Source organism: Anomaloglossus baeobatrachus, chromosome 10 (genome assembly GCF_048569485.1).
Source record: "Anomaloglossus baeobatrachus isolate aAnoBae1 chromosome 10, aAnoBae1.hap1, whole genome shotgun sequence".
NCBI classification, from domain to species: Eukaryota; Metazoa; Chordata; class Amphibia; order Anura; family Aromobatidae; genus Anomaloglossus; species Anomaloglossus baeobatrachus.
This window is the reverse complement of record NC_134362.1, coordinates 170,087,914-170,111,374: the sequence shown is the minus strand read 5'-3', so window position 1 is coordinate 170,111,374 and position 23,461 is coordinate 170,087,914. Positions and strand designations below refer to the sequence as shown.

The 23,461-nt window shown below is 51.2% G+C and overlaps 1 protein-coding gene across 1 annotated transcript in view; it reads left to right on the top strand.

Moving 5' to 3' along the window:
* Window positions 1-23,461, top strand: part of NUP93 (nucleoporin 93) — a 124,188-nt gene that overhangs the window by 30,977 nt on the left and 69,750 nt on the right. The window contains exons 5-7 of the mRNA XM_075326897.1: window positions 3,463-3,591; window positions 3,682-3,756; window positions 16,428-16,520. Of these exons, the coding sequence (XP_075183012.1) occupies window positions 3,463-3,591; window positions 3,682-3,756; window positions 16,428-16,520 (297 nt within the window). The remainder of the gene's footprint in view (window positions 1-3,462; window positions 3,592-3,681; window positions 3,757-16,427; window positions 16,521-23,461) is intronic.

Sequence of the window (23,461 nt, the reverse complement as noted above, 5' to 3'; positions counted from 1 at the left end):
GGGAAGAGTTCTTCCAGGCACTGTCCAGGGCAGGAATCAGTCGAGGTTTCGTTCTTTTCGTTCCTCCATCTGATCGTTCTCTAAGCCCTCGGCCTCGTCCACTAGCTCAGCCAAGGATCGTAAACCCAAATGGCGCACGAAGCCGCGTCCTCAGAAGGCCGCAGGAGATGCTGCCACTAAGTCAGCCTCCTCCTGGCTATCTGGCCACGCCAGCAACGTCCTTGGTCGGTGGCAGGCTCTCCCACTTTGGCGACGTATGGTTTTAACACGTCTCCGATCAGTGGGTGCGGGATACACGGCTACAGGTTAGAATTCCATCCAGCCCGCCAAACAGTTTTTTCTGTCAACTCCCCCCTGCTCCAAGGCCGCCGCCTTCTCACAGGCCGTGGCATTCTTGCAGGCCAATGGAGTAATTGTACCGGTTCCCGACTGGGAACGGTTCTGAGATTTCTGCTTAAATCTATTCCTAGTCCCCGAAGAGGGCGGTGCCTTCCGACCTGGATCTCAAGCTTCTCAAGCATGTTCAGGTGCGGCATTTTCGCATGGAGTCTCTGCGATCAATCAATGACCCAAGGAGATTCCCTAGCATCCATCGACATCAGAGATGCCTATCGGCATGTGCCAATCGCAGTTTTACACCAGCGTTGGCTACGTTTTGCAATCGGAGTGGTCCAATTCGTGGCTCTTCCCTTGGGGTTTGCCACGGCCCATCGAGTATTCTCAAGGTCGGGGCAGCTGTGATTGCGGTCCTGCACCTCTAGGGGTTGGCAGTGATCCTATTGTCCTGGACGGCCTTCTAGTCTGGGCTTCATCCAGTGCAGACTGTTAGCGGAGTGCCTCGCTCACTCTCGCCACTCTAACCAATTCGGGTGGCTTGTCATTCTGTCCAAGTCCACTCTGACTTCAACCCAGAAGTTCACGTACCCAGGGACACAATTCGAGACTCTGTCGGCACTTGTGAAGCTGCCCTTAGTCAAACAGCAGTCCCTCCGCTGGCGGTCGACGTCGTTCCATCAGGCACCTAATACAGGTGCTGGATCAGATGGTGGCGTCAATGGAAGCGATTCCCTTGCCCAGTTCCATCTGCGTCCTCTGCGGCTGGATATTTTCCGCTGTTGGAACAAGCGGACTTCCTCCTTCCACGGGTGGTGGCTTCGCCACAGACCAGGGGCTCGTTTCAGTGGTGGCTTCGGCCCCTCTGTCTCAGGGACGCTCCTTCCTGGCCCCGTCCCGGGTGATCCTCACCAGGATGCTAGTCTATCCGGCTGGGGAGCAGTATATCTCCACCATGGAGCGCAGGGCACTTGGACTCTGTCCGAATCAGCCCTCTGGATCAATGTGCTGGAAATCAGAGCTGTGTTTCTAGCTCTCTAAGCCTTTCACCATCTGTTGGCGGCCAGGCACATTCGAGTCCAGTCAGACAACGACAGTGTTTGCCTACATCAACCTCCAGGGCGGGACACTCAGCCGCCTGGCAATGTTGGAGGTTTAACGCATTCTTCAGTGGACGGAGGACTCCTAGTCCACCATATCCGCAGCCCACATCCCAGACGTGGAAAACTGGGAGGCAGATTATCTCAGCCGTCAAACCGTGGCTCCACGATCCTCAGGCTTTTGCGGCAGACGCACTGGTTCAAGTTTGGTCCCAGCTTCGTCTGTCTTACGTATTTCACCCTCTAGCTCTTGCCCAGAGTCCTGCGCAAGATCAGAAAGGAGGGCCGTCGGGGCATTCTCATTGCTCCAGACTGACCCAGGCAAGCTTGGTACCCTGACCTGCTCCATCTGTCCGTAGAGGTGCCATGGCATCTCCCGGACTGTCCAGACCTTCTCTCACGAGGTCCGTCTTTCCGCCAGAATCCTGCGGCTCTCAGATTGACGGCGTGGCTTTTGAGTCCTGGATCTTGACGACTTCTGGTATCCCTCCTGAAGTCATCTCCACTATGACTCGAGCTCGCAAGTATCCTTTGGCCTTTTTGTCTTGCCGACCCTCCTGTCCCTTCTACAGTCCGGTCTGCAGCTAGGACTATCCCTCAATTCCCTTAAGGGACAGGTCTCGGCTCTGTCAGTGTTGTGCCAGCGGCGTATCGCCCGGCTGGCTCAGGTGCGCTCCTTCATGCAGGGCGCATCTCACATCATTCCGCCTTACCGGCGGCTTTTGGAGCCCTGGGACCTTAATCCGGTCCTCACGGCTTCCGGAAACCCCCCTTTGAGCCTCTTAGGGAGGTTTCTTTGTTTCGTCTTTCACAGAAAGTGGTCTTTCTAGTGGCCATAACTTTCCTCAAGAGAGTCTCTGTTTTGGCTGCACTCTCTTCGGAGTCACCCCTTTTTTGGTTTTTCTTCAAGACAAGGTGGTTCTCCGTCCGACTCCGGACTTTCTCCCTAAGGTGGTTGCTGCTTCCACCTTAACCGGGGCATTTTCCCTGCCTTCCTTTTGTCCGGCTCCTGTTCATCGCTTTGAAAAAGCGTTGCATACTCTGGATCTGGAGCGGGCGCTCCGGATCTATGTGTCTAGCACCGCTGTTCTTAGGCGGTGCACCTCTCTTTTGTGCTGACCACTGGTCAGCGTAAGGGCCTCTCGGCATCTAAGCCGACCCTGGCTCGTTGGATTAGGTCGGCCATTTCCGATACCTACCAGTGTACTCAAGTGCCTCTCCCGCCGGGGATCAAGGCACACTTGACCAGAGCTGTCGGTGCCTCTTAGGCTTTCAGGCCCAGGCTACGGCTCAGCAGGTCTGTCAGACTGCCACTTGGATTAGTCTGCATACCTTTTCGAAGCACTACCAAGTGCATGCTCATGCTTCGGCAGATGCGAGCTTGGGCAGACGCATCCTTCAGGCGGCTGTCGCCCATTTGTGAAGTTAGGTTTTGCCTACTTCTCAGTTTTTCTGTTTATTCCCACCCATGGACTGCTTTGGAACGTCCCATGGTCTGGGTCTCCCATAAGGAACGATGAAGAAAAAGAGAATTTTGTTACTTACCGTAAGTTCTTTTTCTTATAGTTCCGACATGGGAGACCCAGCACCCTCCCTGTTGCCTGTTGGCAGGTTTCTTGTTCCGTGTGTTTTCACCGGCTGTTATTGTTGTAGACAGAGGTTCCGGTTGTTCCGGGTTTTGCTCTGTCTCTACTTGTGGGTGGATGTCCTCCTTCAGCTTTTGCACTAAACTGGCTAGGACTGGCTACCAGGGGGTGTATATGCTCGGAGGGAGGAGCTACACGTTTGAGTGTAGTACTTTGTGTGTCCTCCGGAGGCAGAAGCTATACACCCATGGTTTGGGTCTCCCATGTCGGAACTATAAGAAAAAGAATTTACGGTGAGTAAACAAAATTCTCTTTTTTCTGGTCCAGTGAATGGAACAATGTTCAAACTGTTGTTTATATGAAAGCGTTCCAGACTTTCGGACCTTGGAGACGGCGCCCACGATAGATTCAGATTTTTCGGACTAAATGTATTTGTTCTGCAGACGTTCGCCATGGCAGAGGAGTACCATCGGGAGTCCATGCTCGTTGAGTGGGAGCAAGTAAAACAGCGAATCCTCCACACACTTCTTGCCTCCGGTGAAGATGATTTGGGCTTCTCACAGGAGACAGAGGTATAAAATGCTTTGGGTTGTTTTAGGTTTTGTTTTGCTACATGTTTTTCTATTTCTGCTTTTAATGTTTGTAACTTTGCTCCTCGGCAGACGAGTTATATCAGTGATCTCGGAGCTCCGGGTCGCAGTTCTCTTGATAATGTAGAAATGGCGTACGCCCGACAGGTGAGTCAGAAGAAAAGCTATTCATACATTGGTGGCAGATATCGAGGTTCTGTTTTCATCTGTGTCAAAAGGTACCGTATTTTTCAATTATAAGGCGCACTTTTCCTCCTAAAAATTTGGGAGGAAAATGAGGGGTGTGTCTTATAAGCAGATTGTAGCTTACCAGAGGGTGGTGGAGAATGGTCACAGGAGGCAAGTGCTGTGCTGCGGGTCATGGCAGTGCTCGCTGCGGGCGGTGTTAGTGCTGGCTGTGGACGGTGAGGCAGAGGCCATACTGAAAATGTCAGTTGTGTGAGCTTCAAACAATGGTGCCTATAGTTGGCACGTGCACAGATCTCATCTGTGCATGCGCCGCCTCCGGCCAATTGATCTCCCAGCAGTGGACTTAAGGAAAATGGCTCCCAGAGGTGGCGCGTGCGCAGATGAGATCTCGGCTCGTCATTGAGCCGGTAGCTCAATCTGCACACTCAACGACTTCAGGTGCCATTTGTTTGAAACCTGCACTGCCAACGGTTTCTGGATGTTCCTGCCTCACAGCACCCACAGTGAGCATCTGGGACATCCGCCGCACCGCCCACAGCATCGCCCTACTCCACCACCGCCCCTGCTTCCTATGAACTCGACACTCTCCACCACTGGATTATAAGATGGACCCCATATTTTTATATATTTTTTTTTTTTTTTTACCTATTTTTTTATAATTTGCGGTGCGTTTTATAAAACAAAAAATACAGTATTTTCCCTGCCTAATGGAAAATGTGGGTCAGAACCCAATGGATTTCATTTTGAGTCAATTGCATCTATATTTCCCTGCCAGCGTCTCCTGTCTGACTGATCCAACATGGGTTTCTGTATATGACAGAAGGACACAGATGTGAACAAAACCATGGTTGCCTCATCCATGGTTAAAGGGGTTATCCGCTTTCAAAAATCTTTTCCCTATTTGTACATTTTGTTGTCAAAAAAACAAAACTGCTTTATTAACCCTCTCTGAGTCCATCATCGTGTCTCCACCATTGCCACGGTCAACATTGCTGCAGCCAATGACTGAGCTCAGCGGTTCCTTCAAGTTTTTCATTCATTCATGCATTTATTTTACAGGAATTTGTTCATACAGGGGGGAAAAAATTCTGAAATGGGACAACCCCCTCTTTTTTTTTTTAACTGAAGTTAATTAAATTATTTAATATAATTAGCTAATTAAAGTTTTTATTACGTATAGAAAATGAGAGAAAAATAGCCTATAGGCATATGGATTGAGTCAAAAGTTTAAGCCTTCCTTCTTCTGCCAGTGAACTAGGATATACATTCCTACAATTTGTTTTTTTTAAATATGTTGCTTACTTTTATAGTGTTTTGGGTTTTTTTCAAATATTTATTGACATTTTTTATTTAATATGGGGAAACAAAGTATAAGGGAAGTGAAAGGTAAAAATAAGGGAGGGGGAAGGGTAATAGAAAAAGGATTGTCAAAGCATTTTATACAAAATATTAAAACAATGTACCGTATTGTTCATTTTATAAGACGCACCCCAAATTCAGAAAAGAAAAGGTGAAAAAAAAGGGGGTCCATCTTGTAATCCTGTGGTGTCTTACCAGAGGAGGAAGAAGCAATAGTGGCTGGGGCTTGAGCTGCAGCGGAGGCTGGTGCTGGGGTAGCTGTGCTTGGGCTGCAGCAGCTGCTGGTGCGGCAGAGGCTGGTGCTGGGGCAGCTGTACTTGGGCTGCAGCATCTGCTGGTGCGGGGGAGGCTGTTGCTGGGGCAGCTGTACTTGGGCTGCAGCATCTGCTGGTGCGGGGGAGGCTGTTGCTGGGGCAGCTGTGCTTGGGCTGCAGCAGCTGCTGGTGCTGGGGAGGCTGTTGCTGGGGCAGCTGTGCTTGGGCTGCAGCAGCTGCTGGTGTGGCGGAGGCTGGTGCTGGGGCAGCTGTGCTTGGGCTGCAGCAGCTGCTGGTGCGATGGAGGCTGGTGCTGGGGCAGCTGTGCTTGGGCTGCAGCAGCTGCTAGTGCGTGGGAGGCTGGTGCTGGGGCGGAGGCTGGTGCGGCGGAGGCTGGTGCTGGGGCAGCTGTGCTTGGGCTGCAGCAGCTGCTGGTGTCGCGGAGGTTGGTGCTGCCGTGCTGAAGCAGCTGTGCTCGGGCTGCTGCGGCGGAGGCTGATGGTGCCTAGCTAGGGCAGCTGTCCTGGAACTCTGGTTGCAGTGGCTGCTGCTGCGGCGGCTGTGGACAGTGAGAGCTTCAAAGAAATAGCGTCCGGAGTCAGCGCAGATTGAGCTCTTGGCTCAATAGCAAGCCGAGATCTTATCTGCGCAACCGCCACCTACGGGTGCCATTTTCCTGAAGTCCACTGGAGGGAGATCAATGGGTCGGAAGTGGCGCCTGCGCAGATGAGAACTCCAAATGCACACACGCCGACTCCGGGCGGCATTATTTGAAGTCCTCACTGCCCGATCCCCAGTACCAGCCGCTGGAGACAACGTGCAGGCCCTCCACAGCTGCTGCTGACCCTGCACAACCGCCCCAGCACCAGCCACCGCAGACCCCGCACCAGCCCAGCTACCTCAGCCCCTACACAGCCGCCGCAGCATTTCCCCGACCCCTTGCAACCCCTCTCCACCACCCCGGTAAGCTACATTCAGATTATAAGACGCACCCAAATGTTTGGGAGGAAAAGTGCATCTTATAATCCGAAAAATACAATAAATATGCAAGTCCTTATGTTGTACTTGAAGTATCTAACATTTAAAATATCTAAAACAAAAAAATAAAAAAATAATTACTGTGAAAAATAAGAAAGTATTACTTTCTTTATCGTTCCTTATGGGAGACCCAGACCATGGGTGTATAGCTTCTGCCTCCGGAGGACACACAAAGTACTACACTAAAAGTGTAGCTCCTCCCTCCGAGCATATACACCCCCTGGATGACAAATCTAGCCAGTTCAATGCTTTGTGTTCAGGAGGTCACACACACATGCATTCTCACTGATTTTTAATTTTTGATTTTTGTTTGAAGAAAAGCGGGTCCAATCTGGACTCCCGGCATGTCCCCTCCCACCCCACTGTGTCGGCGGTGTTGTTAAGGTTGATTTTACAAGGCTGGAGCCTTCACATGCCGTGCTCCTTCACCATCCCCTAAGGCTCTGGCTTGAAGTGGGAGCCATCACGGTTCTCACTGCTTTGCAGGAGACCGGTCTCCATCCGCAGCCCTCTCAGAACCCTGCCGGACGGAGCGCTCACCCCTCAGGGACCTGGCCCTGCGTCTCATAAAGCTAAGTATTGAGACGTTATTGAGAGGTCCTTTGTACATTTATTGTGGGGAGAGTGTGTTATTTCACTTTGCTGTGATTTCCGGCCGGTTCTCTGTTTTTTTCCTGAGAACCGCGCCGAGGGTGCCTGCTCGTCGGCCGCATGGAAAAATCTAGGCCCCGGCTTCGGATGCGGCCTAGTTTCGTTTTCACTGCCCCTGCATGTCAGTCATGCAGGGGAACAGTGCGGCGCTGCCCACCGGCCGGTCAGCTCAGGGGAGGACACTCCTCTCTGAGGAGATGTTTCCCTCCCCTGTATTTCCCCTTGGCCCTCCGGTTCCCGCTCTTGGGATAAACCCCGCCCCCCCTCCTCACTCCGGCGCCATTTTATCAGCGTTCACACACCGATCGGCGCTGGCTACTGCAGCTGCTGCATCTGTCTGGGAGTCCAAGCTGTGGAATCCGGAGGGCACACAAAAAGCGGTCTGGTAAGCCACAACCTCTGGTTGTGGACTTTCTTGTACACTCTCTGGGGGTCATTCTGAAGGAGTGTGTTCTTACTGCAGAACCTCCACCTCAGCAGCATGTCTCTCACTAGGAGCAAGGCTGCAAGGCTCTACTCTATATGCACTGCATGTCAGCTCATACTGCATGAACCGAGCACATATCCACATTGTGATGCCTGCTCTAACATGGTGGTGCCTCACCCTGGAGTCTCCCCAGGGGTCCCTTCGGCTGCTCCAGCCCCGGTGGCTGAACCCCCGGCTTGGGTAGCATTGTTTTCTAAATCTATCTCTCAGTCCTTTGCCGACTCCATGGGACAGCTGTCCCGGACTCTGCTGAGCATGCATCAGCCCCCCTCTCAGGGCGCCTCTGCTGCTCCGACTCGCTCTGCAGAGCTCAGAGGATTTTTTATCTGTTCCCGGACCCCGTCCTCCTAAACGGAGACGCATGGACTCTTCTCCTTCCTCGTCCCACGGCTCTGATTCACGAGCTGAATTGCAGGGCGAGGAGGATACCTTTACTGTGGGCTCGGACGCTACCTCTATGTACCCCATTGATCTATCTGAAGGTGATGCGGATGTTAGTGACTTGATTGCGTCCATTAATTCCGTACTGGACCTCAATCCACCAGTGTCAGAGGAACAAGCCTCTCTGGTAGAAAAACACCAGTTTACCTCACCTAAGAGAGCAAGGAGTATGTTTTTTAACCACTCCAGTTTTCAGGCCACTGTGACCAAGCCCAGGGCCTGTCCTGACAAACGCTTCCCAAAGCGTAGTTCTGATGACCGTTTTCCCTTTCCACCAAAGGTGGTCAAGGAGTGGTCTCATTCACCAAAGGTAGATCCTCCGGTGTCTAGAATCTCAGCCCGGACAGTTGTATCTGTGGCCGATGGCACCTCACTTAGGGATCCCACTGACCGCCAGGTTGACCTTCTGGCCAAATCTGTATATGAGGCGGCAGGAGCCTCGTTCTCCCCGTCTTTTGCAGCAGTGTAGGCTCTTAAGGCAGTCTCTGCTTCTCTGGCGGAGATACATTCCCTTGCCAGGGACTCTATACCCGAAACGGTTGCCTTAACCTCCCAGGCTTCGGCTTTTTCATCCTATGCCATGTCTGCCATTCTGGAGGCTTCTCACCGCACGGCGGTGGCTTCCGCTGATTCCCTCGCGATCTGCAGGATCTTGTGGCTTCGAGAGTGGAAAGCAGACGCTTCTTCCAAGAAGTACCTTGCTGGACTCCCCTTTGCTGGGTCCCGGCTGTTCGGTGAACAACTGGATGAAATTACTAAGGAAGCTACTGGCGGGAAGAGTACTTCCTTGCCACAAACTAAAACCAGGAAACCTGTCCAGGGCAGAAACCAGTCGAGGTTTCGTTCCTTTCGTTCCTCTCACTGGTCATCCTCTAAGCCCTCAGCCTCGTCCACTAACTCAGCCAAGGATCGAAAACCCAGCTGGCGCACGAAGCCGCGTCCTCAGAAAAACGGAGGAGCCGCTGCCACTAAGGCAGCCTCCTCTTGACTATCTGGCTGCGCCAGCAACGTCCTTGGTCTGTGGCAGGCTCTCCCACTTTGGCGACGTATGGTTTCAACACGTCTCCGATCAGTGGGTGCGGGATATCATCTCCCACGGCTACAGGATAGAATTTTCTTCCAGCCCGCCAAACAGATTTTTTCTGTCAACTCCCCCCTGTTCCAAAGCCGCCGCCTTCTCTCAGGCCGTGGCATCCTTGCAGGCCAACGGAGTAATTGTACCGGTTCCCGCCCGGGAACGGTTCAGAGGTTTTTACTCAAACGCCTTCCTAGTCCCCAAGAAGGACGGTTCCTTCCGGCCCATCCTGGACCTCAAGCTTCTCATCAAGCATGAAACAACAAAGAGCCAGCACCAATGTGCACTAAGGCATCAAATATTCCAAACTGCATTATAAAAATTTTTTTGAGATTTTTGGCAAAAAATTGCAATTTCTTGAGCTGCTTCGCCACGTCACGGCAAATCTCATTTGAAGCAGTCCTACACTAAAATATTTTTATAAAATGTGCCATGCGGCCTCACATATAAATAGCAGAACTGCTCTCAGCAGCACTCACCTGGTCTATTGCAGTCCCGTACCCATGACTGAGTCATGGCTGTGGGCGGGACAGGTCCAAGCAAATGCTGCATGAAGTATATATATAGCCTGTGGACAAAGCCTGATGACCCAATGTGAACAGTCACCAAACGCCAAAATCTATACAGATGGAATACATCCCAAATTGGGGTGCATAGCAAGGTGGAGGTCAACCACCGACCAATTCAACAAAGAAACAACAAAGAGCCAGCACCAATGTGCACTAAGGCATCAAATATTCCAAACTGCATTATAAAAATTTTTTTGAGATTTTTGGCAAAAAATTGCAATTTCTTGAGCTGCTTCGCCACGTCACGGCAAATCTCATTTGAAGCAGTCCTACACTAAAATATTTTTATAAAATGTGCCATGCGGCCTCACATATAAATAGCAGAACTGCTCTCAGCAGCACTCACCTGGTCTATTGCAGTCCCGTACCCATGACTGAGTCATGGCTGTGGGCGGGACAGGTCCAAGCAAATGCTGCATGAAGTATATATATAGCCTGTGGACAAAGCCTGATGACCCAATGTGAACAGTCACCAAACGCCAAAATCTATACAGATGGAATACATCTCAAATTGGGGTGCATAGCAAGGTGGAGGTCAACCACCGACCAATTCAACAAAGAAACAACAAAGAGCCAGCACCAATGTGCACTAAGGCATCAAATATTCCAAACTGCATTATAAAAATTTTTTTGAGATTTTTGGCAAAAAATTGCAATTTCTTGAGCTGCTTCGCCACGTCACGGCAAATCTCATTTGAAGCAGTCCTACACTAAAATATTTTTATAAAATGTGCCATGCGGCCTCACATATAAATAGCAGAACTGCTCTCAGCAGCACTCACCTGGTCTATTGCAGTCCCGTACCCATGACTGAGTCATGGCTGTGGGCGGGACAGGTCCAAGCAAATGCTGCATGAAGTATATATATAGCCTGTGGACAAAGCCTGATGACCCAATGTGAACAGTCACCAAACGCCAAAATCTATACAGATGGAATACATCCCAAATTGGGGTGCATAGCAAGGTGGAGGTCAACCACCGACCAATTCAACAAAGAAACAACAAAGAGCCAGCACCAATGTGCACTAAGGCATCAAATATTCCAAACTGCATTATAAAAATTTTTTTGAGATTTTTGGCAAAAAATTGCAATTTCTTGAGCTGCTTCGCCACGTCACGGCAAATCTCATTTGAAGCAGTCCTACACTAAAATATTTTTATAAAATGTGCCATGCGGCCTCACATATAAATAGCAGAACTGCTCTCAGCAGCACTCACCTGGTCTATTGCAGTCCCGTACCCATGACTGAGTCATGGCTGTGGGCGGGACAGGTCCAAGCAAATGCTGCATGAAGTATATATATAGCCTGTGGACAAAGCCTGATGACCCAATGTGAACAGTCACCAAACGCCAAAATCTATACAGATGGAATACATCCCAAATTGGGGTGCATAGCAAGGTGGAGGTCAACCACCGACCAATTCAACAAAGAAACAACAAAGAGCCAGCACCAATGTGCACTAAGGCATCAAATATTCCAAACTGCATTATAAAAATTTTTTTGAGATTTTTGGCAAAAAATTGCAATTTCTTGAGCTGCTTCGCCACGTCACGGCAAATCTCATTTGAAGCAGTCCTACACTAAAATATTTTTATAAAATGTGCCATACGGCCTCACATATGAATAGTAGAACTGCTCTTAGCAGCACTCACCTGGTCTATTTCAATCCCGTACCCATGACTGAGTCATGGCTGTGGGCGGGACAGGTCCAAGCAAATGCTGCATGAAGTAAATAGCCTGTGGACAAAGCCTGATGACTTAATGTGAACAGTCACCAACCGCCAAAATCCAGACAGATGGAATACATCCCAAATTGGGGTGCATAGCAAGGTGGAGGTCAACCACCGACCAATTCAATGAAGAAAAAACAAAAAGCCAGCACCAAATGTGCACTACAGCACTAAACATGACGGCCTATTTATGCGCTCCAAGCTGATGTTTTTATTGATACCATTTTTGGGCAGATATGATGTTTTTGTTGATGTTTATATGTGAGGCCGCATGGCACATTTTATAAAAGTATTTTAGTGTAGGACTGCTTCAAATGAGATTTGCCGTGACGTGGCGAAGCAGCTCAAGAAATTGCAATTTTTTGCCAAAAATCTCAAAAAAAAATTTTTTATAATGCAGTTTGGAATATTTGATGCCTTAGTGCACATTGGTGCTGGCTCTTTGTTGTTTCTTTGTTGAATTGGTCGGTGGTTGACCTCCACCTTGCTATGCACCCCAATTTGGGATGTATTCCATCTGTATAGATTTTGGCGTTTGGTGACTGTTCACATTGGGTCATCAGGCTTTGTCCACAGGCTATATATATACTTCATGCAGCATTTGCTTGGACCTGTCCCGCCCACAGCCATGACTCAGTCATGGGTACGGGACTGCAATAGACCAGGTGAGTGCTGCTGAGAGCAGTTCTGCTATTTATATGTGAGGCCGCATGGCACATTTTATAAAAGTATTTTAGTGTAGGACTGCTTCAAATGAGATTTGCCGTGACGTGGCGAAGCAGCTCAAGAAATTGCAATTTTTTGCCAAAAATCTCAAAAAAAATTTTTTATAATGCAGTTTGGAATATTTGATGCCTTAGTGCACATTGGTGCTGGCTCTTTGTTGTTTCTTTGTTGAATTGGTCGGTGGTTGACCTCCACCTTGCTATGCACCCCAATTTGGGATGTATTCCATCTGTATAGATTTTGGCGTTTGGTGACTGTTCACATTGGGTCATCAGGCTTTGTCCACAGGCTATATATATACTTCATGCAGCATTTGCTTGGACCTGTCCCGCCCACAGCCATGACTCAGTCATGGGTACGGGACTGCAATAGACCAGGTGAGTGCTGCTGAGAGCAGTTCTGCTATTTATATGTGAGGCCGCATGGCACATTTTATAAAAGTATTTTAGTGTAGGACTGCTTCAAATGAGATTTGCCGTGACGTGGCGAAGCAGCTCAAGAAATTGCAATTTTTTGCCAAAAATCTCAAAAAAAATTTTTTATAATGCAGTTTGGAATATTTGATGCCTTAGTGCACATTGGTGCTGGCTCTTTGTTGTTTCTTTGTTGAATTGGTCGGTGGTTGACCTCCACCTTGCTATGCACCCCAATTTGGGATGTATTCCATCTGTATAGATTTTGGCGTTTGGTGACTGTTCACATTGGGTCATCAGGCTTTGTCCACAGGCTATATATATACTTCATGCAGCATTTGCTTGGACCTGTCCCGCCCACAGCCATGACTCAGTCATGGGTACGGGACTGCAATAGACCAGGTGAGTGCTGCTGAGAGCAGTTCTGCTATTTATATGTGAGGCCGCATGGCACATTTTATAAAAGTATTTTAGTGTAGGACTGCTTCAAATGAGATTTGCCGTGACGTGGCGAAGCAGCTCAAGAAATTGCAATTTTTTGCCAAAAATCTCAAAAAAAAAAAATTTTTTATAATGCAGTTTGGAATATTTGATGCCTTAGTGCACATTGGTGCTGGCTCTTTGTTGTTTCTTCTCATCAAGCATGTTCAGGTGCGGCACTTTCGCATGGAATCTCTGCGATCGGTCATTCCCTCAATGACCCAAGGAGATTTTCTAGCATCTATCGACATCAGAGATGCCTATCTGCATGTACCAATTGTGGTTTCACACCAGCGTTGGCTACGTTTTGCAATCGGAGAGGAACATTTCCAATTCGTGGCTCTCCCCTTCGGGTTAGCCACGGCCCCTCGTGTATTCACCAAGGTCATGGCAGCAGTGGTTGCGGTTCTGCACCTCCAGGGGTTGGCAGTGATTCCTTACCTGGACGCCTTCTAGTCAAGGCTTCATCCAGTGCAGACTGTCAGCGGAGTGTCTCGCTCACTCTCGCCACGCTTATTCAATTCGGGTGCCTTGTCAATCTGCCAAAGTCCACTCTGACCCCGACCCAGAGACTTACGTACCTAGGGATGCAATTCGAGACTCTGCCGGCACTTGTGAAGCTGCCCTTAGTCAAACAGCAGTCCCTCCATCTGGCGGTGCGCTCTCTGTTGAGGCCCCGCCGTCATTCCATCAGGCACCTCATGCAGGTGCTGGGTCAGATGGTGGCGTCAATGGAAGCGGTTCCCTTTGCCCAGTTCCATCTGCGTCCTCTGCAGTTGGACATTCTCCGCTTTTGGGGCAAGCGGACCTCTTCCTTGCACAGGCTAGTGGCTCTGTCCCCACAGACCAGGAGCTCTCTTCAGTGGTGGCTTCGGCCCCTCTCTGTGTCTCAGGGACGCTCCTTACTGACCCCGTCCTGGGTGATCCTCACCACGGATGCCAGTCTCTCCGGCTGGGGAGCAGTATTTCTCCACCACCGAGCACAGGGCACTTGGACTCCGTCCGAATCAGCCCTCTCGATCAATGTGCTGGAAATCAGAGCTGTGCTCCTAGTTCTCGTAGCCTTTCACCACCTGTTGGCGGGCAAGCACATTCGAGTCCAGTCGGACAACGCGACAGCAGTTGCCTACATCAATCACCAGGGCGGGACTCGCAGCCGCCTAGCAATGTTGGAAGTTCAACGTATCCTTCAGTGGACGGAGGACTCCAAGTCCACCATATCCGCAGTCCACATCCCAGGCGTAGAAAACTGGGAGGCAGATTATCTCAGCCGTCAAACCGTGGACAGCGGCGAGTGGGCCCTGCATCCGGCAGTGTTCCGGTCGATCTGCCGCAAGTGGGGCACTCCGGAAGTGGACCTAATGGCCTCCCGGCACAACAACAAGGTCCCGGCTTACGTGGCTCGCTCCCACGATCCTCAGGCCTTGGCAGCGGACGCGCTGGTTCAGGATTGGTCCCAGTTCCGTCTGGCCTACGTGTTTCCCCCTCTAGCTCTCTTGCCCAGAGTCCTGCGCAAGATCAGAATGGAGGGCCGTCGGGTCATAATCATTGCCCCAGACTGGCCCAGGCGAGCTTGGTACCCAGACCTGCTCCGTCTGTCCGTAGAGGTGCCGTGGCATCTCCCGGACCGCCCAGACCTTCTCTCTCAAGGTCCGTTTTTCCGCCAGAATTCTGCGGCTCTCAGGTTGACGGCGTGGCTCTTGAGTCCTGGATCTTGACGGCTTCAGGCATTCCTTCCGAGGTCATCTCCACTATGACTCAGGCTCGGAAGTCTTCCTCGGCCAGGATTTACCACAGGACTTGGAGAATTTTCCTGTCCTGGTGTCGCTCTTCCGGCCATGCTCCTTGGCCGTTTTCTTTGCCGACCATCCTGTCCTTTCTACAGTCCGGTCTACAGCTAGGACTATCCCTCAATTCCCTCAAGGGACAGGTCTCGGCTCTGTCAGTGTTGTTCCAGCGGCGTATCGCCCGACTGGCCCAGGTGCGCACCTTCATGCAGGGCACATCTCACATAATTCCTCCTTACCGGCGACCTTTGGATCCCTGGGATCTTAATCTGGTCCTCACGGCCTTACAGAAACCCCCCTTTGAGCCGCTCAGGGAGGTTTCTTTGTTTCGACTTTCACAGAAAGTGGTTTTTCTGGTGGCCATAACTTCTCTCAGGAGAGTCTCTGATTTGGCTGCGCTCTCTTCGCAGTCACCTTTTTTGTTTTTTCACCAGGACAAGGTGGTTCTCCGTCCGACTCCCGACTTTCTCCCTAAGGTGGTTTCCCCTTTCCACCTTAACCAGGACATTTCATTGCCTTCCCTTTGTCCGGCCCCTGTGCATCGCTTTGAGAAAGCGTTGCATACTTTAGATCTGGTGCGGGCGCTCCGGATCTATGTGTCACGCACCGCCGCTCTCAGGCGGTGCACCTCTCTTTTTGTGCTAACCACAGGTCAGCGCAAGGGTCTCTCGGCTTCTAAACCGACTTTGGCTCGTTGGATTAGGTCGGCCATATCCGATGCCTACCAATGTTCTCAGGTGCCTCCCCCGCCGGGGATCAAGGCGCACTCGACCAGAGCTGTCGGTGCCTCTTGGGCTTTCAGGCACCAGGCTACGGCTCAGCAGGTCTGTCAGGCTACCACTTGGTCTAGTCTGCACACCTTTTCAAAGCACTACCAAGTGCATGCTCATGCTTCGGCAGATGCGAGCTTGGGCAGACGCATCCTTCAGGCGGCTGTCGCCCATTTGTGAAGTTAGGTTTTGCCTACTTCTCAGTTTTCTGTTTATTTCCCACCCATGGACTGCTTTGAGACGTCCCATGGTCTGGGTCTCCCATAAGGAACGATAAAGAAAAAGAGAATTTTGTTTAGTTACCGTAAATTCTTTTTCTTATAGTTCCGACATGGGAGACCCAGCACCCTTCCTGTTGCCTGTTGGCAGTTTTCTTGTTCCGTGTGTTTTCACCGGCTGTTGTTGTAGACAGAGGTACCGGTTATTCCGGTTTTTACCCTATCTCTACTTGTGGGTGGATGTCCTCCTTCAGCTTTTGCACTAAACTGGCTAGATTTGTCATCCAGGGGGTGTATACGCTCGGAGGGAGGAGCTACACTTTTAGTGTAGTACTTTGTGTGTCCTCCGGAGGCAGAAGCTATACACCCATGGTCTGGGTCTCCCATGTCGGTACTATAAGAAAAAGAATTTACGGTAAGTAAACAAAATTCTCTTTTTTAACTGTACTTTGTAAGGAAGTAATATTGAGCGAGTGCAAAAATGTTGGTACTTTTTAAAAGTATTAACCCTGACCACAGATATTGGGTTATTTTTTACTTTTTTTTTTTTTCTTCTTGTTCTTTAATTTATTACACATAACAACAGTATTAAGTGTATTTATTTACTTTTTTTTTTTTTTTTGCTGCAGATATATGTGTACAATGAGAAGGTTGTAAGTGGAAACTTGAAGCCAAACCTGGTGGACCTGTGCACTGCAGTTGCTGAGAGCTTGGATGATAAGGTGGGAAATTACAGCGGCGTTTCTTTATGGTTTTACCATTTGTTAGACATAAAGTGATTGCATTTAAAGTGTTATTCCAAACATAGTACCGTTAACCCTAGAGCCATATTATTCGTATGACTTGTCCCAGTGATCACTCACCTAACCCCCAGGAGAGGGGATAACTTACTATTTTGGGAATAATCCCGTATGGGAATTTTTTTTTTTTTTTTCTTGCACGTGAATATGATACGTCTTTTTCTTCGGCGCTCCATTGGGAGACCCAGACGATTGGGTGTATAGCACTGCCTCCGGAGGCCACACAAAGCAATTACACTAAAAAGTGTAAGGCCCCTCCCCTTCTGGCTATACACCCCCAGTGGGATCACTGGCTCACCAGTTTTCTGCTTTGTGCGAAGGAGGTCAGACATCCACGCATAGCTCCACTGTTTAGTCAGCAGTAGCTGCTGACTATGTTGGATGGAAGAAAAGAGGGCCCATACTAGGGCCCCCAGCATGCTCCCTTCTCACCCCACTTGTGGTTTGTAAGGTTGAGGTACCCATTGCGGGTACAGAGGCTGGAGCCCACATGCTGCTTTCCTTCCCCATCCCCCTGAGGGGCTCTGAGGAAGTGGGATCTTACCGGCCTCCAAGCCCTGAGGCCGGGCTCCGTCCACAGACCCATTGAACCTGCTGGATAAGGAGCCGGGGTACCGTTCAGGGACAAGGCCCTGCAACTTTCAGGTACTCTGTGTCCCCGTACAGACAGGCACGCACACGCCAGACTTGCTGGGTGTGTTAGTGCGCCGGGGACAGTAGCGTTCCACGCTGGGCTTGGATCACAGCAGCTTAGCTGTGTGGATTCATGTGCTGGGAACTACCGCGCCGGCCACTCTCGGAGCGGCGGCGCGGCTGGGACTTGTAGTGCGCCGGGGACTTAGCGCCGACCGCGCTTTTACGGCGGCGGCGCTTATAAATTTAGTCCCCGGCTTTTGCTGCCTAGCTGAGCTTCGTTCTCGCCCCCTCCCTGTCAATCAGGGAATGGGGCAGACGCTGTGCAATCGTCAGCGCCGAGGGCTGGAGCCTTATTTACATGCTCCAGCCCTCTCACTAGGCACAGTGGGACGCAGGTTTCCCGCTTTTGGTCTGAGCACGCCCAGGGCCCGCCCCCCCCTCCACAGGACGCCGGCAGCCATTCCTGCATGCAGTCTGGCTGGAGGACGGACACAGGCTCTGGGAGACCCAGACTAGGGATTTCTGGCGACCACACACCCGCGTTTAGCGGGCGGTAAGCAGCACATTAGTGCTGGCCCCACTAGTGCCACAGTGTGTATTGGTGTACTTTTTCCTGTACCAGATATATATATATATATACTGCACTGTACGGTCGCTTCTTGGCTGTATACCCCTATATTGCTCTGAGGAGACAGCAACATGTCATCCACAAAACGCAAGGGTGCCAAGGCACGGGCTGTATACTCTGCTTGTACAGCATGTGGGGCTAATCTACCAGCAGGCTCCAACGACCCTCATTGTGTGCAATGTTCAGTCCCAGTGGCACTTCGTCAGCCAGAGCATATGGTGGTGGTAGCCCAGGCAGAGGCGCCTGTGAACCCTGCCCCGGTGACGGGGACAGAATTTGCAGTCTTTGCTGATAAAATGTCTGTGACTATGACAAAAATCCTGGAGACCTTGCAGTCCAGGCCAGTGGCTCAGACCATGGACTCTGCTGTGGCTATGTTCCCAGGTCCCCCTCAGTTGGAACTAATCCGTACTTCGAGGGGGTCCCAGGCATCACAGGCTGAGGGCTCTGATTCTGATGACAGTCCCAGGCCGCCTAAGCGAGCTCGCTGGGAGAGACCCTCCACGTCGTCACGCGGGTCAGGGTCTCAGCGAGAAGGGTCTCTATATGATGAGACAGAGGTGGGTGATCAGGAGTCTGGTCCTGACACCGCACTCAATTTGGACACGCCAGATGGTGACGCCATGGTAAACGACCTTATAGCGGCCATCAATAGGCTGTTGGATATTTCTCCACCAGCCCCTTCAGCTGAGGAGGCAGCTGCCCAGCAGGAGAAATTCCATTTCCTGTATCCCAAGCGTAAATTGAGTACTTTTCTGGACCACTCTGACTTCAGAGAATCAATCCAGAAACACCATGCTTATCCGGACAAGCGTTTTTCCAAACGTCTTAAGGATACACGTTATCCCTTTCCCCCTGACGTGGTCAAGCGCTGGACCCAGTGTCCAAAAGTGGACCCTCCAATATCCAGGCTTGCAGCTAGATCCATAGTTGCAGTGGAGGATGGGGCTTCACTTAAAGATGCCAATGACAGACAGATGGACCTTTGGTTGAAATCTGTCTATGAAGCTATTGGCGCGTCGTTTGCTCCAGCATTCGCGGCCGTGTGGGCGCTCCAAGCTATTTCAGCTGGTCTGGCACAGGTGGACTCTTTCTTAAGTCCAGCAGTGCCGCAAGTGGCGTCCTTAACTACGCAAATGACTGCGTTTGCGACCTACGCTATCAATGCGGTACTAGAATCTACGAGCCGTACCTCAATGGCATCCGCCAACTCTGTAGTTTTGCGCAGAGCCTTGTGGTTAAAAGAATGGAAAGCAGATTCTGCTTCTAAAAAATGTTTAACCAGCTTGCCACTATCTGGAGACAGACTGTTTGGTGAGCAATTGGCGGAAATCATTAAACAGTCCAAAGGTAAGGACTCTTCCTTACCCCAGCCCAGATCAACCAAACCTCAACAGAGGAAGTGGCAGTCAAAGTTTCGGTCCTTTCGAGGCTCGGGCAAGTCCCAATTCTCCTCGTCCAAAGGGACTCAGAAAGAGCAAAGGAGCTCTGATTCCTGGCGGTCTCACTCACGCCCCAAGAAAGCAGCCGGAGGTACTGCTTCCAAGGCGGCTGCCTCATGACTTTCGGCCGCCTCCCTCCGCATCCTCGGTCGGTGGCAGGCTCTCCCGCTTTTGCGACATTTGGCTGCCACAGGTCAAAGACCAGTGGGTAACAGACATTTCTTCGGCGCTCCATTGGGAGACCCAGACTATTGGGTGTATAGCACTGCCTCCGGAGGCCACACAAAGCAATTACACTAAAAAGTGTAAGGCCCCTCCCCTTCTGGCTATACACCCCCAGTGGGATCACTGGCTCACCAGTTTTCTGCTTTGTGCGAAGGAGGTCAGACATCCACGCATAGCTCCACTGTTTAGTCAGCAGTAGCTGCTGACTATGTCGGATGGAAGAAAAGTGGGCCCATATAGGGCCCCCAGCATGCTCCCTTCTCACCCCACTTGTGGTTTGTAAGGTTGAGGTACCTATTGCTGGTACGGAGGCTGGAGCCCACATGCTGTTTTCCTTCCCCATCCCCCTGAGGGGCTCTGAGGAAGTGGGATCTTTCCGGCCACCAAGCCCTGAGGCCGGGCTCCATCCACAGACCCATAGAACCTGCTGGATGTGGAGCGGGAGTGCCGTTCAGGGACAAGGCCCTGCAACTTTCAGGTACTCTGTGTCCCCGTATGGCAGGCCACGCACACTCCAGGCTTGCTGGGTGTGCTAGTGCGCCGGGGACTGTAGCGCTGTGCGCTGGGCTTATAGTCCCTGCAGATTACTGGGGGACTTTACGTGTGGGGACCGCCGCGCCGACCGCCCCTGGAGCGGCGGCGCAGCTGCGACTTGTAGTGCGCCGGGGACGCGCCGACCGCGCTTTTACGGCGGCGGCGCTTCTAACTTTAGTCCCCGGCTTTTGCGGCCTAGCGCCGCTTCGTTCCCGCCCCCACCCTGTCACTCAGGGACAGGGAGAGACGCTGTTCTATAGCAGCGCCGAGGGCTGGAGACTTATTTGCATTCTCCAGCCCCCTTTACTAGACACAGTGGGCGCCGGGTTCCCGCTCTTGTCTCGGGCACGCCCTCGGCCCGCCCCTCTCCTCTGGACGCCGGCAGCCATTCCGGCACGCAGAGCGGGAAAACGGAGACACTGAGCTACCAGCAGGATTCCGGCGCCACACACCCGCTTTTGTGCGGGCGGTAAGCGGCAACTAAAGTGCTGACCCACTAATGCCGAAGTGTCCTGTTGTACTTTTGTACGGTCGCTATTCAGGATGCAGACCTAGAAACAGCAGCAAAAGATCAGGGGTGCTAAAGCACAGACTCTATATGCTGCTTGTCTTGCATGTGCTGCAGTGTCATGTGTCCTTTATGCTTGTATGCTTTACATTGCACTGTAAGGCTATTCTTGGCTGTCTTCCCGCCTAGATGGCTAGACAGCGGCAGCAAACAGCAATGGTGCTAAGGCACAAGCTTTCAATGCTGCTTGGATTGCATGTACTGCAGAGTTTATTTTCATGCTTGTACATTCACTGCATGTCGCTATTCTTGGCTAATGCTCCTTGATGACTAGACAACAGCAGCAGAAAAGCAAGGGTGCTAAGGCACAAGCTTTCAATGCTGCTTGGATTGCATGTGCTGCAGTGGTTATTTTCATGCTTGTATGCTATACATTCACTGTATGTCGCTTTTCCTGGCTAATGCTCCTGAATAACTAGACAACGGCAGCAGAAAAGCAAAGGTGCCAAGGCACAGGCTTTCTATGCTCCTTGTACTGCATGTGCTGAAGTGTTTATTGTACTTCACGCTTGTATGCTATACATTGCACTGTACGGTCGCTATTCTTGGCTAATGCTCCTAGATGGCTAGACAGCAACAGCAAAAAAAAAAAAAAAAACATGGGTGCCAAGGCACAGGATTTCTTGCTGCTTGTACTGCATGCGACTGTTCCAGGACCCCCAGTGTGTGCAATTACTCAACGGGGTCTCTGCTACAGGTGGCCAAAAGAACCACCTGTGATCCCTGTCCAGGGACAGGGACGGAGTTGCAGTTTCCGCTGATATATTGTCTGTGGCTATGACTAACATCTTACAGACTTGCAGTCCAGACAGACCTTGGGCAATGTTGATTCAATGCCCCTGGCCACCCTGATTTCGAAACAAATCATGGCTCCAGGAGGGTCCCATGCATCCCAGGGTGCAGGCTCTGACACGGACGACAGTCCCAGACGGCCTAAGCGAGGTCCCTAAGAACGGCCCTCGACTTCATCACAGTACTCTCTGTCTGACGAGGCAGACGTAGCTGTTCAGGACTCTGATCCTGAGACCGCTCTCAATCCGGATACACCGGATGGTGACGCTATAGTGAATAATCTTATAGCGTCCATCAATGGAAGGTTGGGTATTTCTCCCTCAACTCCTCCAGTGGAGGGGTCCGCTTCACAGCAGAAGAAATCCCTATTTCGGTATCTCAAGCGTATATTGAGTACTTTTCTGGTCACTCTGACTCCAGAGAAGCAGTCCAGGAACATCACGCTTATCCCGATAAGCGTTTCTCCAACCGTATTGAAGATACGTGTTGTCTCTTCCCCCCTGACGTGCTCAAGCGCTCCAAGGGTGGATCCCCCAATCTCCAGGCTTGCGGCTAGATCTATAGTTGCAGTGGAAGATGGGACTTCACTTAAAGATGCCATTGACAGACAGATAGCCCTCTGGTTGCAATCTGTCTATGAAGCTATCGGCGGGTCGGTTGCCCCGGCATTCGCAGCCATAGAGGCACTCCAAGCTATTTCAGCTAGTATTGCGCAGAGGGACGCGGTCACATGTACATATTGGCCGCAGTAGCGTCCTTCACCTCGCAATGTCGGCATTGCGACTCAAGCTGTTTATGCTGTCCTGGACTCTACGAGCCGTACGTCAGTGGCGTCCGCCAACTCCGTGTTGTTACGCCCCTAGTGTTAAGGGATTGGAGTAGATGCTGCTTCCACAAAAGTGCTTAACCAGATTGCCTTTATCTGGTGACAGACTGTTTCGTGAGCGGTTGGATTAAATCATTCAACTGTCCAAGGGTACGGATTCTTCCTTACCCCAGCTATCAAACAAGACCCATCAGGAGAAGGGACAGTCGAGGTTTCGGTCCTTCCCAGGCTCGGGCACGTCCCAATTGCCCTCGTCCAACAGGACTCAAAAGGCTCAGAGGGGCGCAGGTTCCTGGCGGGCTCAATCACGCCCGGAGAAGGCAGCCGGAGGAACCGCTACCAAGGCGGTTTCCTCATGACTTTCAGCCCTCTCTCTCCGCGTCCGCGGTCGGTGGCAGACTCCCCCGCTTTAGCGACATTTAACTGCCACAGGTCAATGGCCGGTGGGTGAGAGACAGTTTGTCGCAAAAACTTCCTCACCGGCCGAGCCGAGGCTCTTCTGCAGGCAGTAGGAGTCGTAATCCCGGTTCCTCCTCAGGAACAAGAGACACTTTTTACTCCGATCTGGTCGGGGTGACAAAATAGGACGACTCCTTCCGTTCCGTTCTGGACCTTAAACTGCTCAACAAGCACGTGAAAACCAGGCGGTTCCGGATGGAATCCCTCCGCTCCGTCATTGCCTCAATGTCTCAAGGAGATTTCCTAGCATCAATAGACATCAGGATGCTTATCTCCACGTGCCGATTGCTCCAGAGCACCGGCGTTTGCTACGATTCGTTATTGAAGACGAGCATCTTCGGTTCGTAGCCCTACCCTTCGGTCTGGCGACAGCCCCACGGGTTTTCACCAAGTTCATGGCAGCAGTGGGACCGCTCCCGCACTCTCAGGGTCACCCTGTGATCCCTTACTTAGACCATCTACTTGTCAAGGCACTCTTTTAAGAGGCATGCCAACACAGCCTGAACATGGCGCTGGAGACTTCCCAGAGTTTCGGGTGGGTCCTCAACTTTTCAAAGTTAAACCCAATCGCTGGCATATCTTAGCTTGGGGTTTCACACTCCCTCAGCGATGGTGAAGCTTCCACTGGACAAACAGCGGTCACTACAGACGGGGGTGCAGTCTCTCCTTCAAGGAGACACCTCATCCAGAGGCAGTCCCTTTCACGCAGTTTCATCTGCGTCCACTTCAATAGAACATTCTTCGCTAATGGGA